This window comes from Bos indicus x Bos taurus, chromosome 6 (genome assembly GCF_003369695.1).
Source record: "Bos indicus x Bos taurus breed Angus x Brahman F1 hybrid chromosome 6, Bos_hybrid_MaternalHap_v2.0, whole genome shotgun sequence".
Classification (NCBI taxonomy): Eukaryota; Metazoa; Chordata; class Mammalia; order Artiodactyla; family Bovidae; genus Bos; species Bos indicus x Bos taurus.
Genome location: NC_040081.1, coordinates 58,557,510 through 58,573,765, shown reverse-complemented (window position 1 = coordinate 58,573,765; position 16,256 = coordinate 58,557,510). Strand labels below are relative to the sequence as shown.

The 16,256-nt window shown below is 37.8% G+C and overlaps 1 protein-coding gene across 6 annotated transcripts in view; it reads right to left on the bottom strand.

The window, feature by feature from the left end:
* The window catches only part of WDR19 (WD repeat domain 19), a 78,671-nt gene that overhangs the window by 25,161 nt on the left and 37,254 nt on the right, over positions 1–16,256 (bottom strand). For all 6 annotated transcript variants that reach the window (XM_027544286.1, XM_027544287.1, XM_027544290.1 and 3 more), the window contains 8 exons: positions 12,604–12,713; positions 8,517–8,574; positions 5,956–6,096; positions 5,793–5,875; positions 5,233–5,316; positions 3,847–3,993; positions 3,397–3,521; positions 1,351–1,463 (listed from right to left, as the gene is read on the bottom strand). In XM_027544286.1, the coding sequence (XP_027400087.1) occupies positions 1,351–1,463; positions 3,397–3,521; positions 3,847–3,993; positions 5,233–5,316; positions 5,793–5,875; positions 5,956–6,096; positions 8,517–8,574; positions 12,604–12,713 (861 nt within the window). The remainder of the gene's footprint in view (positions 1–1,350; positions 1,464–3,396; positions 3,522–3,846; positions 3,994–5,232; positions 5,317–5,792; positions 5,876–5,955; positions 6,097–8,516; positions 8,575–12,603; positions 12,714–16,256) is intronic.

The window sequence follows — 16,256 nt, the reverse complement described above, 5'->3', positions numbered from 1 at the left end:
CTTTCCAATTTATTTATACACAGTATGTCCTTGTTGGTTATCTATTTAACAATTTTAAATATAGCAGTGTGTGCAAGTCAGTACTAAATTGACAAATGAACAGTATTGCCAGTTGGTTTTATGGCTGGTGTGAGGAAGAAAGGATGTTCTTGAAGGTATCACAGAGGAAAAGGACATGAAGATGAAAAGGTCTGTGGTAGGTGGGGAAGAGGGCAGAGAGGAGCCCAGTGGAGAACAAGGATGGGAAAGGCTAGTGGAATAGTTGGAGAAGGCAATGGCACCCCACTCCAGTACTCTTGCCTGGAAAATCCCATGGATGGAGGAGCCTGGAAGGCTGTAGTCCATGGGGTCGCTGAGGGTCGGACACGACTGAGCGACTTCACTTTGACTTTTCACTTTCATGCATTGAAGAAGGAAATGGCAACCCACTCCAGTGTTCTTGCCTGGAGAATCCCAAGGACGGGGCATGCTGGTGGGCTGCTGTCTATGGGGCTGCACAGAGTCAGACACGACTGAAGTGACTCAGCAGCAGCAGCAGTGGGAGAGCAGGACTCTTCACTGGAAAAAGCTAGATGCCACTCTGCAAGGTTCAGGCTGGTTGATCAATCGTGGAAAATCCAGAGAAGGAATTTAGACTCAAGAACTAAAGGGCCAGAACAGCAAATTGGTGGCCTGAAGGCCAAGTTCACACACAGACTTGTTTCTTTTGTCAGAGAGATGTTATACAAATATCCGGGCCTATATTTTAACGCTGACCCAGACTTATGTTTATGAAAAATCCTATGATCTGAAACTAGTAGGCCCAAACTGCTGAATGGCAACACATTTTTGAGGGTGAGTAGCCGCCATTTCCTTCATACGAGGTGCCATCCAGCAGTCCCGGCCCTTCACTCACTAAGCAAGCCTTACCCCACAGCTTCACTTCTTTACGTCCCTTGCTTAAACGCCGCAACTCTGCTTTAGGTGTTCTTTGGCAGTCAAAGTCAGTACCATTTGGGGAACAAAACGAAGAAAGATTTATAGAGAGAGAAGGTAAAAACAAGGAAAATAGGGAACAATCTAAAGTGAGGTGACCCAGGTCTGGATTATGTGGACGGTGGTAAGAACAAAAAAGAGAGAGAGCTGTGAGAGAGGTTATGAAGGCAGCTGTGAGAGAGGTTACGAAGGCAGCTGTGAGAGAGGTTACGAAGGCAGCTGTGAAAGAGGTGATTGCGTGTGGGAGAGAGTGGAATATGTTAAGGTTGACTTTCAGATTTCAAAGCTGGGTGTCTAGGAGAATACTATATTTTAACACATTTCCCCTAATCATTCCTGTGGAGTCCAAAGTATGTTTTCTTCGCAAATACTCACCCGTGAATACTGGCCACACAGCAAGAAGAATTTTCCAGCCTGAAAATGTCTTTTCTCTCCTTCAAAATATAAGGCTATGCTTTGATAGTCCTCATTAGTGGTATCTTCAGAACCTACAACAGAAATCAGAAATTCATTGAGTAAAATATCTGAGCATAAGATGTTTACTTCTTATTGCTAATTCAAAAACAAGATCTAAAAACAGGTGATCTAAAAAGAGGCAATTAAAATCCCTTAACAGCAAATATTATTATCAGTGTCTTTTTCATCACAAAACACATTCACCATAATAACCTCACAGATCAACTGTTCCACCTTCTTTTCTCTCTAAACAGCAATCAGGAGAGGAAGCTAGGAGGCTTTGTGAGAAGCTAGGTTATGGTTTGACATTACCCTTAGAGACTTTTATCTTTCTTTAAAAGTTTCAATCTCATTTCCTAAAACAACAGGAACAATCCAGGATTTCCCTAGGGTTTCAAAACAATTGGGAGCCAAGTTAACCATAATGCACATGCAATCCATCTCCTTTCTCGGTTTCTCCAATGCCTGGTCTAAACAATAGTCTGTGTGTATTTGTCAGACAGGGAAGATGATACTCAAGTGGATAATAGATGCTATTAAAGATAATTACTGTTTTTCCTTTTTTACTGTTGTTCTTTCAGTTTGAGGCTTAAACATATAAAGCACAGAAGACCCCAAAGCTGCTGGAGTTCCAATTCATTGTTTACATTCATTTCACACTTACTCATGGGAGTTGGAGGCCCAGTAGGGCACCAGAGTATGAACAGCCCTTGTCTCCAGACCAAGCCAGATTTAGAGTTTATAAAAGAAGAGAGTAAAGAAAGATGAAGGAAAGTGTGTGTTATGTTTGGGGATTAGAGTGTGTATTTGTGTGTGTGTGTATCGGATAAGCCACATCCTTATGAAATTAGAAAAACTTAAATGCTTTAGTGCAAGGATGACTTGTAATGTTAGGACAGAAATGTCATCAGCCATGTTAAACATTAATAATCATAATGTGACTTTTATCTGTACTTTCTTTTTTTCTTTAACTCTTTATATTTCCAATTATCTGAATGACTTCTGAAGATATTACAAGATGCTTTTACCTATCATTTCCCTTAAAGACTGAAAAAAATTTTTCTTATGAATCCCACCATCATTTCTTATGGTCATTTTCTGAATTTTAAAACATGAAATAACATAAAAGGACAAATATTATAATTCCACTTATATAAGGTCCCATGAATAGTCAAATTCATAGAGACTGAGAATAGGACAGTGTTACGAGGCTGGGAGGTGAGGGAATGGGAGCCATTGTTTAATGGGTAGAGTTTAGGATGGTGAAAAAGTTCTGGAGACAGATGTGGTGATGGTTGTACGACAATGTGAATGTACTTCATGCAACCAAACTGTGCACTTAAAAACTATTAAAATGGTAAGTTTATGTTTTGTATATTTTACCACAGTAAAAAAAAAAGAGAAAAATCACACAACAAATAATGTTAAATATGGCCCATGAAGTGAAAAATCTGAAAGTTATTTCAGTAAGTTCTAAGAATAATTACAAACAGGGGAAGATAACCTGTAAGCCGGTATTCTCAGAATATAAAATTTTCTTTCGGACTTTCAAAATCTTTAAAAACCACATCCTATATGCTTAATTTACAACTCAATTTTTAAATTTGATGAACACAATTACTTTTTCAAAAGTCACTCTGCATTTCCTATTACTTTCGTTTTGGAACCTTCCTTTACCACTGGGTGATCGGTAGGAGAATTTGGGAAATCTGGCCTTCCATGGAAGTCACCTGAAACACCTTAATTTTTCAAAGTGGTCTTACGATTCCATCTCACCTTGAAGGTGACAGTAGGGATCTTGAAACCTGACAAGTAACATATAGTTGTATGTGTCTGTGTACAAATGGAATGGTGTGTGTGCCTGTGTACAAATGGTGTGTGTGCACGTGCGTGCGGATGTAGCCAGTCTGATTATTAGACCAGATAAAATCTTTAAGAGAAATTGGGGAAAACAATGATATTTACCAATAATGTCTGCATAGATTTCCATTTTGTTGTGTTGCTGAGCCAGTGTGAAAGCTTCATTATTGCACTTGGATATAACGAGAAACTGGATGGCAGACCCGTAGTCACCGAGCTGTAGAAAAAATCTAAAGCAAAGAGTACTTTAATTAGCTTGACTCATTTAAAAGAAGTCTGTCATTCACAAAATAAAATCTTTTTCAAGCCCGAGAAACCATTCCAAAGTAAAAACATACTGGGTAAACTGTAGTTCTACACCATATGTTTACATTTGGTAAACATACTCGCGTATGTTGACCATAACAAACAGCCTTTTAATTTAAACACTTAGAAGATATAATTTTGAAAAGAAAGAATAAATATTCCATTTGAAATGATTTTTTTGACAAGGGGAAGTGGGGGCTTTCTTTAAAGGCTAGTTTTTGGAAGTCCAAAAATAACGCATTACATTACCTGGCTACCAACTTGGCTCCTTCCAGGGACTGGGTCTCTCTGACGATGCTGACAGCCTTTTCTGGATTGTTGAGGTGGTCCAGGTAGATGCGGATCACACTGTTCCACTGTTTTGCATTCTCATAAGCCACAACAGCTTCTTTGTATCTATAAGAGATACTTAACTCAAACAAACTTTCTCAACCTTGTCACATTTGGGAGAAAAATGTCAATTAATGCTTGGGATACTGTTTGTTTTTTTAATTGATGGTGATTGCTCACTTTTCTTGCTCTTCTTTGTTTTTTTATCAGAAAGAATACCATGAACCATTTCATTAAAATATGCTGTTTTTACAGGTTTGATAAACTAACAGTAAAATACCAATAATGAACTGTGTTTTCTCATCTGAATCATATATATACAATTTTTTATATTTTACTGTTTTGTTAAAGAGGAAAGATTATGACAGTAATACAGGCTTATTTTAGCAAACAGAAAATCAGCAATTTTTCACAATTACAGATACAATTTAACAGTAATCTATAAAATCATTGTGTACTGACCTCTAGATGGAGCTCAAGACTTTTGTTCAGTCTCCATGAGCTCTCTAGCTCTTTCCATTTTAACAAGACATTTAGTGTGTATCTCTTTCTTAAGGTTACTTTTCTAAAAGTAGAAGGAAGTAACCTTTAAAAATCTCTTAATACATATTGCTAAATAACCTTCTAAAGACTTTAGAAATTTACAGTCCTATTAGTCATGCATAACAAGTGCTTTCTGACAATATGGTTATTAGTTTAAAATACATCTTTTCCCAATATGAGTTAAAATGATATGCTGTTGCTTTAATTTAATTACTATTAGTGAGATGGAACTTTTTCGTATCTGTATAAAATATAATTTCATAACTGTATTTCCTCCTCTGGCACTCCTTGTGGAGTGCACACCCATTTCCTCCCAGTGGATTTGAGTTTCTTATATTAAGTTCCAGAAAATCTTTGTCTATTTAAAGTACCAACAATCCATTGTTATACTGTTATACTGTTTTTCAGCTTAAACAGAGCAGCCATGAAATTCACGTTTCTTCACTTTTTTTTGCCTTTTTAAGTTATCTTCCTTAATAAAATGACTATTGCCTAATTTCATTTTCATGCCATAATTATATCAAAGTTTCAACTTCTAGTATTTAACCTTCAAATAAAAATGAGATTGTAGTCCACATATAAATACATAAAGGACTGGATGAACTATATAAAGTATGGGGAAAACTTAATAGCCTGGCACTTCAAGCCAGGTGAGGGTAAAGATGTTTTCTGTTTTTGCCTTTCTTAGAAGGTTGCCGATATCAACAATTACTTTATAAAACATCCTTTTAGATTTGTGTAAACTTGAGACATTGTACAAACCTTCCATCTGCTTCTTTAGCTTTGGCATACTGCAAGTGAATCTTTGGAGAAGAAACATGAGGCAGAAGCTCACCAACTTTTGCCCTAGAAACGTAGGTTGAGAATAATGTCAGCGCTACATTTGCTCCAAAAGTAGCTTCCTACAATCAGGTGTTAATTTTTAGGATTCAAGAAACAGTTATCATCATCTTAAAAAAATCTTGGCCCCTACAGTTAAAAGATTTAATTGCTTTTTCTCAGGCCCCCGACCCAGCCAGCCCATCCTCTGTGGGAAAATGAAGGCCAGTTCATTGACTCTGGATAATAGGGCTTTTTTATTCTAGTAATTTATCTGATCGGTTATTTCCTCATATTAAACCAAGAAAATGTGCTGTTCTTTGGATACAGAACTATTAAGATGAACTAATCTATCTATAAAGAAAAACAGGTGATGGAGGGAAGGCCCAGACAGAGGCAATAGCTGCACAGTTGGAAGGACGAGCAAGAAAACCAGAGGGGAGGGCATCTACACACGTTCATTTCCACAGCTGCTCAGAACACACTTTGCAGCAGATTCTTACCAGTTCTTACAGCGGATGTACACAGATGCTGCTTTGTCATAGTAGAGACCTTTCTCATACAGTTGAGCTGCTTCTGAAAATTGCTAAAATAGTATGAGATTATCAAAATACTAGTTTAATTGTGTATGAGACCTCATAAATATGTATTCCCAGGAAACTCTACCTTCATATTCTCCAGGATGGCTCCACAGTCTCTTTTAAGGACCCTGCTGGGGTGCTTGAGGGCTTGGTTAACCCCGCGGCGGATGTCTCCCATTCTTATGGACATCTGGGCCACTCCAGCCAGGCACACCTCATCGTGTTCCTGAAATTAGAAGGCAAATAACTAACAAATCACACCCTAGCTTAAAATGATGTATTTTATTTTTCTGTATTTCTTAAAAGCTTTTTATTTGTATCGGGATATAGCTGAGTAACAGTGTTGTGACAGTTTCAGGTGAACAGCAAAGAGACTCAGCCACACATATACGTGTATCCATTCTCCCCCAAATCCCCCTCCCATCCAGGCTGCCACATAACACTGGGCAGAGTTCCACGTGCTACACAGGAGATTCCTGCTGGTTATCCATTTTAAGTACAGCAGTGCGTACATGTCTGTCCCAAACTCCCTAACCATCCTGTCCCCCCAGTCTTTCCCCTGGCAACCATAAGTCCATTCTCTGTGAGTCTCTTTCTGTCTTTTAAGTAAGTTCACTTGTAAAAAGGATGTATTTTAGCTAAACAATTTAAATCTAAAATGAACCTAAATGTTATGGTTTACTTTCAATAGTCTTTGCTGGCAAATCTCAAGATTCTGAAATAATACGGAATCTTTTTTTTTTTTTAAATCATCTGTTACAAAGTCATATTCTTTTCTTCAGAAGTCTAGATCTTTTCTGCTCAAGGCCACATTTTTACTGCACCTTTGTCGTAATACCTTGCATATCTTTGTATGTCTTCTTGGTATAGAATTTTATGTGAGAGGAAATACACTGGGTACATAGCTATGCTACGAATAAAATTAAGAGAAAAAACATTTATCAAATTAAAGATTTCTCTACTAGGCATGATGAAACATAAAACCTTTACTTATTTGTGACAGAGGATCTGAGTTTTACATTTTATTTAATTTTAAATAACTTAAATGGCCCCATGTGGCTAGTGGTGACTGTATTTAATAACACAGTTAAGAATGAACGAAAATAGATGCAGCCAAACAAAGAAATTGTCAAAACTCTGAGATAAACGAGCAAAGGATATAATTAGGCAATTCATATTAATTTTAAAAACATACAATTGGCCAATAAATAAATAAAACACGTTTGGCTTCACTAATAATCAAACACACAAAAAATAAAATTAAATACCCTTTTTTTTTTTTTATGCTGATCAAATTGGTAGAGATTGGTAGTGTAGAGAATATGGGGGAAATGAACACTTTCATACACAGCTGGATGAATTACCGTAAGTTCTTTTGGAGAGCAATCTAGCAGTCTAAAGATTTGAAAGCACACATTTTATGACGTAGAAATCCCACTTGTGAGAATATAGCCTGCAGAAATACTAAGTAAGAAATACTATCTTAACTATAATTATAGTTATTTGAATTCAACAAGGGAGTGGATGAAAAAAACCATGGTACATCCAAACAATGACAGTTTAGAAGCTCTTAAAAAATTAAAACGTTCATATGTATTGACTTGGAAAGGCCATGAGGCAAAATGCTGTTTTTCTTTCACAGAACAGATTCTCAGTTGATCTTTGCTGAGAGAATGGAAGTGAATGATTTCATTTTTAGTAAAAACCCCTATTGTATACATATCTATATGCTTAGAAGAGATTCTGGATGGAAATATATAAGATCATGACCAGTAGTCATCATCATTAAGGAGTATATTTGGAGGAGAGAATGTTGAACTCTCACTTTGTAAGGTTAACAGACTTCGGTGATTTTTCAAATTGACTATAATGACATTGTTATCACTTTTGTAATAAAAGGCTAGAAATATAAAACAGAAAATTAAAAGGTTTTCAATCTTGACATCACCTGCTACTGCTACTGCTGCTAAGTCGCTTCAGTCGTGTCCGACTCTGTGCGACCCCAAGGACGGCAGCCCACCAGGCTCCCCGTCCCTGGGATTCTCCAAGCAAGAACACTGGAGTGGGTTGCCATTTCCTTCTCCAGTGCATGAAAGTGAAAAGTGAAAGTGAAGTTGCTCAAATTTTTATCACAAAATTTAGCTTCTTGAGTTAAATTCTGGGATGGTCTGGGACAAGAGAATGGACTGGAATGGTGGGTAAAGTATACGCTTACCAGGTTAATCATAAAAGATACAGCATGAGTAATAAAATGGCAGAAAAACCTTTATGGGCTGGGAATTCACTTTTAAAGCAGTTGTTGAAACATTTTAAGAATGAAACGAAAAGCTTTATGAAAATCATAGCTAGCCTATAAGTGGAAAGGGATACAAATTTTACTCCCAACCTCAATAAAAAGCTCATATTTAGGGTCCAATGGAAAACAAAGCTTTTTCCGACAGATAAAAATATTGTCAATGTCAGTTTCTAAGAGTTCAAAGTGTTTTAAAATGATTTTACTATGTCCTTGCAAAGTTGTTAATAAACTGAAAAAAAAAAAGGCTCACCTGCTTCATACTAAATAAATAGAATGCAAATAAGATTATTTCTTACAGGAAACTAACAACAAACTCTAAGATAACTATGCATATCTTTATTCAAGGTTACCTTATTATCACCTGTTATTCCTTTCTCATAATGAGCCAAAGCATTTGCATAATCACCTCTGAAAAAAAAAGAGAGTGAATTTTAATACACATTTAAGCATCCTGTTTACATATACAAGATTTAAAAGATACTCTGTCACTGAGTTGCTTAAGCACATGAAAGGCGTGATACACAATGTTTATGCATGCGTTCTTGGAAGTCAGGCCATTATTTTGCTACTTTAAAAGTAAGTATTAAGCTACATTATGCTAAGAGTGTAAGGTACTAACTTTGTAGTATGCTAGGCATTTTGGGGAGCTAAATTAAAATTTTTGGGTCACTTTTGATTAATTATCTCCTTTGGGGTTCTAAGGGACTTCCCTAGTAACTCAGTTGGTAAAGAATCTGCCTGCAATACAGGAGACCCGGGTTTGATCCCTGGGTAGGGAAGATCCCCTGGAGAAGGGAATGGCAACCCACTCCAGTACTCTTGCCTGGAGAAATTTATGGACAGAGCATCTGGTGGGCTATAGTCCATGGGGTCACAAAGAGTTGGACATGACTGTGCGACAAACTTTCCTTTCCTCCTTTCCTTCAGGGTTCTAAAGACAATCATGAGACCATGAAAAGCAATGCTTCCCTCCCCCACAGAATACCCAGTATTTATAAGTGCAATATGTATTGAGAGAACCTGTAGAAATTAAGGAAAATACTGGGGATGACAGTATTAAGGGCCCTGATTCTTATTCTGATAACAAGTATCATGTTGTTTGTTTAGTCACTAAGACCTGTGGGACTCTGCAGCCCCATGGACTGTAGCCTGCCAGGCTCCTCTGGCTGGCTATTTCCCAGGCAGGAATACTGAAGTGGGTTGCCATTCTCTTCTCCAGAGGATCTTCCTGACCCAGGGATCGAACTCTTGTCTCCTGTCTCCTGCATTGGCAGGCAGATTCTTTACCACTGAGACAGCAGGGAATATAAATGATACCACTCCCTCTTCCCATGATGGATGCTAATATGGATCTGCATATCTAGAAGTCATATTTATTACCTCAATTCATTCTTAATGCTTGGAACAGGATGGATCAGTGATTGCTTAGTATCCATCTGGAGATCCATTGTACTTTAAGAAACTATCTCCTCCAGAATAAATTAATCAGCTCTGAAAAATCAGCTTAGACCAGTCAACCTCCCTCAGCTTCACTCAATTTCCTCATCTGTTGGTTACAAGGAATTTGTTGGACAGCCCAGAGCTTCACAGTCAGCAGTGTCCCTACGTGGGAATTTCTAATGTTGCCATGCTATGCTTAGTCGTATCCGATTCTTTGCAACTCTATGGACTGTAGCCCTCCAGGCCCCTCTGTCCATGGGGATTTTCCAGGCAAGAATACTGGAGTGGGTTGCCATGTCCTCCTCCAGGGGATCTTCCCAACCCAGTGATTGAACCCAGGTCTCCCACACTGCAGGCGGATTCTTAACCATCTGAGCCACCAGGGAAGTCCCAAATACTGAAGTGGGTAGCCTATCCCTCCTCCAGGAGATATTCCCGATCCAGGAATCAAACTGGGGTCTCCTGCATTGCAGGTGGGTTCTTTACCAGCTGAACTACCCAGGAAGCCCAGGAATTTCCAATATTTGGACCCAATTACATCAACACAGATAGAGATGTCTCCTGATAGTTCCTCCTATTAAGAGATGCTAAACTGAGACTTGGGAACTCTTACTTTATTTTTATGGTATTTTAGTTCATGTACTTTATTTAATTATTTTATTTTGGAACTCTCATGTGGCTCTAGCTCATGATTCTAATGTCAGACTGGACAGCGAATCCTTCCCACAGATGTCAGATGGGTCCTTCTTTGATCTAATCAATGTGTTGGCTGTAGAATGAAACAGACTCTTGGAACTGAGCAGAGGCCCAGGGCCTTAGAATCAAAATCAGCAGCTGGTGGGACTCCTCTGGTGGTCCAGGGGCTAAGACATCACACTCTCAATGCAGGGGTCCTGGCTTCAATCCCTCCCTGGTCAGGAAACTAGATCCCACATGCCATAACTAAGAGGTCACGTGCCACAACCAAGAGCTGGTGCAGCCAAATAAATTAATGTTTTTTAAAAATCAGCACCTGGTAGCTACTGGGGTACTGGATGGTGATGAGCCATACCTACTTAGTTACAATTATCACAAGAGTAAGTCTCCTGATTTGGGTGTTGGGGTGCATACCTAGATCAGGACCCAGGGGTCAGCATAGAAACAGCAGTGAAAACTATGGAAACTGGTGCCTTCACAGTCACATGTTGACCAAAAACGGTTAAAAAAGTATCAATAACATCAGAATTTCAACTGGCTCAGCTCACCTGACTATGATGAGACAGCTTTTGAGGGTTTGCTACAAAGACTGATTCTCCTGAAAGGAGGAACAGTGGAAGTTTTCTGGATAGTTCCAGAGCTTCCTCAAGTGCTTGTGCTTAGACCGGGGAGGGTGGGTCATCTCCCAGTGCAGTGACCCTCTTCTCTTTACTCTCAGCCCCAGTCACTCTCAGGACACAGATGCAGGGCCAGGGCACTGAGGCCTCCTCTCTTGTGTTATGCACTAAGGTTCCTATTTGTTCTTTTCAACATAACTTTGTAAGGGGCAGAAATGTGATAAATTTAGATTAAGATTGACTAAGAAGAAATAAAGTCTCCAAAAAGCTTTTATTTGCAAAATGGGAACTTTTAAATAAGGTATCCTGGTTAAAAATGAAAGAGTACTTTTTGATGGAGTAATTTCTACAACTATTATCTGTCAATATTCTCAATGACTATAAAGTCTATATGAAAATAAAATGGAACTACATAAAAATGATTTTTAATGTTAGAACCATATTTTCTTTGTTCAAGAAGCAGTGTTTTTCCCATTTTATAATTTTTGAAAATGGAATATATCCTATAATAAATCACCCAGTTATGATGTAGTTGTCATTGCAACTACATATACTTGCAAACTTATATTTGTCAATAAATGATTCATTGCTTGTCTCTGCAGGTATCTGCATTAGTGACATTAACCACAGCTGAATGGGAGTTTCAAATTGGATCCTGAAATCCCTCTAAAATTACACTTTTAGGCAGGACTGAAGTAAAAATGTATAGTCTATTAATTAAGACTATTGACAATCAAGACTGTCTAGCAATTAAGAACCAGAGAAGGCAATGGTACCCCACTCCAGTACTCTTGCCTGGAAAATCCCTTGTGGGCTGCAGTCCATGGGGTTGCTAAGTCGGACACGACTGAGCGACTTCATTTTCACTTTTCACTTTCATGCATTGGAGAAGGAAATGGCAACCCACTCCAGTGTTCTTGCCTGGAGAATTCTAGGGATGGGGGAGCCTGGGGGGCTGCCTTCTACGGGGTCGCGCAGAGTTGGACACGACTGAAGCGACTTAGCAGCAGCAGCAGCAATTAAGAACACTAGAAATTTCTAAATCTCTCAGAAGAGATTATGGCATTTTCAAAGGTAGGCAAGATCTGTGAAGCATATTCATCATGCATCAGCAGGGCTTATTACTCAAGCACTGCACCTTCACCTTGAAAAGCTTCTGGCTTGATTTGCAACATGAACTGATGAATTTTTATCCACGTGCAATTCAATTTTAAAAAGCAGAAGTACAAGTTGAAGCAAATAGAGTTGTGGAACAAAGCCTGGTATCTTTCACCATGCCTTGAATTCACACTGCAAATCCTCAAAGTGTTCAACGTGGTCAAGGTCATGATCGTAGATTAAGAAAAGCAGAGTCACCTTGACACTATGTGTAACTGTTGTTTGCCAAATGTGTTTCAAAACAATATTTCTCAATTCAAAACAATTCTAAATATGGAAAAGGCTTAGACCCAAACTGAGATTTTGATGCTGAAAGGGAGTGGATAGATACATGGATAAGACATCATTAGTTAGAATAAAACATTTTTGGATGTATAATTAATATGGTTTTTTTTCCACCTAAGAAGCTACTATTAAATCCATGTATTTAATTATTAAATCAATGGCCTTATAATGAATAGGAGTTTAGAACTGAAGATATTCAATAATTAGTTACTGACTGAAACATATAAAGATGAGGACTTACGTGAATTCAAGCTGAATAGCATATTCTTTTGATATAAACGGTATTTGGTCTGGGGCTAAACGTTTTGCCAATTGTAGAGCGCTGTCCCAGTGCTGCAGATCCCTTCTCATCTATTAGAAAGAGAAAGATATTAATTTCAAATAGCAAATTATTCTGCACAGTTACCATATAGTGCTGGTTTTAATAAAAGTGATTACATTCCCTGGTGGCTCAGTGGACCACTGCCAAGGCAGGGGACATGGGTTTGGTCTGGGAAGATCCTAAGTGGTGAGCCACCACTACTGAGCCTGTGCACTCCAGGGCCCGTGGCTATTACAATGGTTCCTGGCCCTCCAAAACTCAATCCTAAACAAAATCTTAATTCTCTTTAGTATTTAATTTGTCTCAATAGGAAAAAATTAAATTGAATTTAAATTAATTCAATCAACTAAATTAAAACTAGTATTTCTTCTTAGAGGGGAGATAATAAAGAAAAAGTTGAGAAATACTTTACTATAGGAATTGATCTTATTTTCTGAGAAAATCTGAACCTGTATCATAAGATGAATAGTAGCAAACATAAATAAAATGTGAATATGTCTTTCTCCCTGGCTCCTGAGGTCTTTTATCTGTGTCTGGTACACAATTCCACAATTCCAAAATTGTATGTAATTATTTTATATTGTTAGGTTAATCATGTTCCCATTATGGCTTGAAATTGTAATTATCTTTTATTTTTTGTCTGGCTATAGATTGTGAAAACTGATAAACATCTTTTTACTATTGTGATTATGTAACTATTACTCACTTAATACCACTGTATTATGATTGGTCAACAGAAAAATTACAGAATTCTGTATCACCAAAACTATCATTTAATAGAAAAACCTGTAATCACTTTTTAAAATTCATATGCATATCAGAATTATCTTGGAATTTTTTTTGAAAAATACAAGTACAAATGCCCAGGTATTGCTTTTTTTTTTTTTTTTTTTTTGCTAAAGTTCCAGTTTCTAATGAACAGCCATGTTATGGGAGAATGGCATTGAAACATGTAAAATATCATATGTGAAACAAATCACCAGTCCAGGTTTGATATGCATGATACAGGGTGCTCAGAGTTGGTGCACTGGGATGACCCAGAGGGATGGGATGGGGAGGGAGGTGGGAGAAGGGTTCAGGATGGGGAACACATGCACACTCAGGGTGGATTCAAGTCAATGTATGGCAAAATCAATAAAATATTGTAAAGTAAAATAAATAAATTAATTAATTAAAAATAAACAAATACACCTGGAATATACGAGGATCTTTCCTTTTTATCTAGTTTGTTTCATTTTTTCTATTTCATATTTAGTGCTCCCATTTCATTTTGTTTATGTTTTCCAATTTTCCATCTTTTCTTTTTTTGGATGTTCTTTCTCAAGTGTTTATCAAGCATAGTAGAAAAGCTTTTGTAAACATATATATACATATTTTTAAAAACTTATGAATTTTTGCCTAACTAAAAAATTAATGACATTTTGATTCCACTTGTTTTTCTTAGTATGAATAGAACGCTAGATTTCCAAATTAAAACAGATACGCAACAAGCAACAAAGGTTTACTGTATAGCACAGAGAACAGAATGATGTAATAACCTATACTGGAAAATAATTTCAGAAATAACGTGTATATGTATAACTGAGTCACACACACAAAAAAGAATTCTACTTTTTGAAATTGCCAGTTTTTCTAAATGTCCTATGGACATCTAATAACATATGAGATACAAAATTTTAAATATATTTATGTAGGATATGATTAGGGCTTCCCAGGTGGCACTAGGAGTAAAGAACCCACCTGCCAATGCAGGAGATATAAGAGATGTGGGTTCGACCCCTGGGTCTGGAAGATCCCCTGCAGGAGGGCATGACAACCCACTCCAGTATTCTTGCCTGGAGAATCCCATGGACAGAGGAGCCTGGCAGTTGCAGTCCAGTGGGTCACAAAGAGATGGACATGACTGAAGTGACTTAGCGCATAAGCACACAGGATATGATTAACATAAATTAATTAAATATAAATCTATTATATTTAAAATATTAATGACATCATTCAAGATGCTCCTATTCTTTTTTTCTGCGCTTGATAAAATAGTCTCAGAGAAATGTTAATATGTCTCACTATGATTATATATTGCTTCTTTTCCCTTTTATTTCTTCTGATTTTTGCTCTATGTCTTTTGTTTCTTTGTTAAGTGTCTAATGGTTTATGATATCTATCTTCTTTGTGAATTGTTCCTTTTATCATTAAAATATTCATCTTTGTTTCATTTAAAATAAATAATAAAAAACCATTAAAGAGTAAACCATTAATCTTCTGGAGTTCATTCCTCACTTTATTCACCCTTTGTACAGAATTAACAATGGCTAACATTTTGCGAGTGATATTTTCTACTCTAAAACATTAGCCTATTTACTTTCCACAACTAGGCCTTTTATAATGAGCTGTTCCTGTGCCCATTTTAGGGATCCAGAACTGAGGCAAAGAGAGGCTAGTTTTGCACGCACAGTCTCACTGTTAGTGTGTGGCAGGGCTGAGCAGTAGGACTTTGCCTCCAACGTTTTTACTTAGCTAACATGTCAGCCTTCAAAGTGAGGTTAAAGGAACAATGGGGTGCAGTCACCTCTTCCCATTGTGAAGCCATCAGCTTAAATCCTTTACGAAGCCAGGAGCACGTGACAAGTGTCCACAGCTAACGCAGAAGAGCGAGGATGACATCTCTGCCCTCACTCAGGGAAGCCCTGTTCCTACTCCAGCACATACCAATCCAAGATCTGAAAATTTCTCAGGGTGTCCCCAGTCATCTCAAATAATATTGTGAGTGCATGCGTGCTAAGTCGCTTCAGTCACGTCTGACTCTTTGCAAGCTCATGGACTTGCAAAGTAGCCCGCCAGGCTCCTTTGTCCATGGGATTCTCCATGCATGAATACTGGAGTGGGTTGCCACTTCCTACTCCAGGGGATCTTCCTGACCCAAGGATTGGGTCACATGTCTTTCATCTGTTGTATTGGCAGGCGGGTTGTTTACCACTAGTGCCACCTGGAAAGCCAATAACACTGGAACATCATCTAATTTTTTTCTTAACATTCAGTTCACTTAAAATTTAAAAATGAAATTTGCTGTGGCCAAAACTTCCAAAACTAAAGAGACACAGATGTATAGAACAGTCTTTTGGACTCTGTGGGAGAGGGAGACGGTGGGATGATTTCGGAGAATGGCATTGAAACATGTATAATATCATATAAGAAACCAATCACCAGTCCAGGTTCGATGCATGATACAGGATGCTTGGGGCTGGTGCACTGGGATGACCCAGAGGGATGGTACAGGGAGGGAGGTGGGAGGGGGGTGTTCAGGATGGAGAGCACGTGTACACCCATGGCGGATTCATGTTGATGTATGGCAAAACCTACAATATTGTAAAGTAATTAACCTCCAATTAAAATAAATAAATTTAAATTAAAAAAAATGAAATTTGCTATAGAACAATTTGAAAAAGAGAAGTTGTGAAATCAGTAGCAAATATGCTTTCTTTATGTGGCTGTGGAAATGTTGGCTGAGGTGGAACAATGTTAGTGATGAAAGCCACCATCTGTGTCTTTACAGTCAATCTGGCACCGTTCCCAAA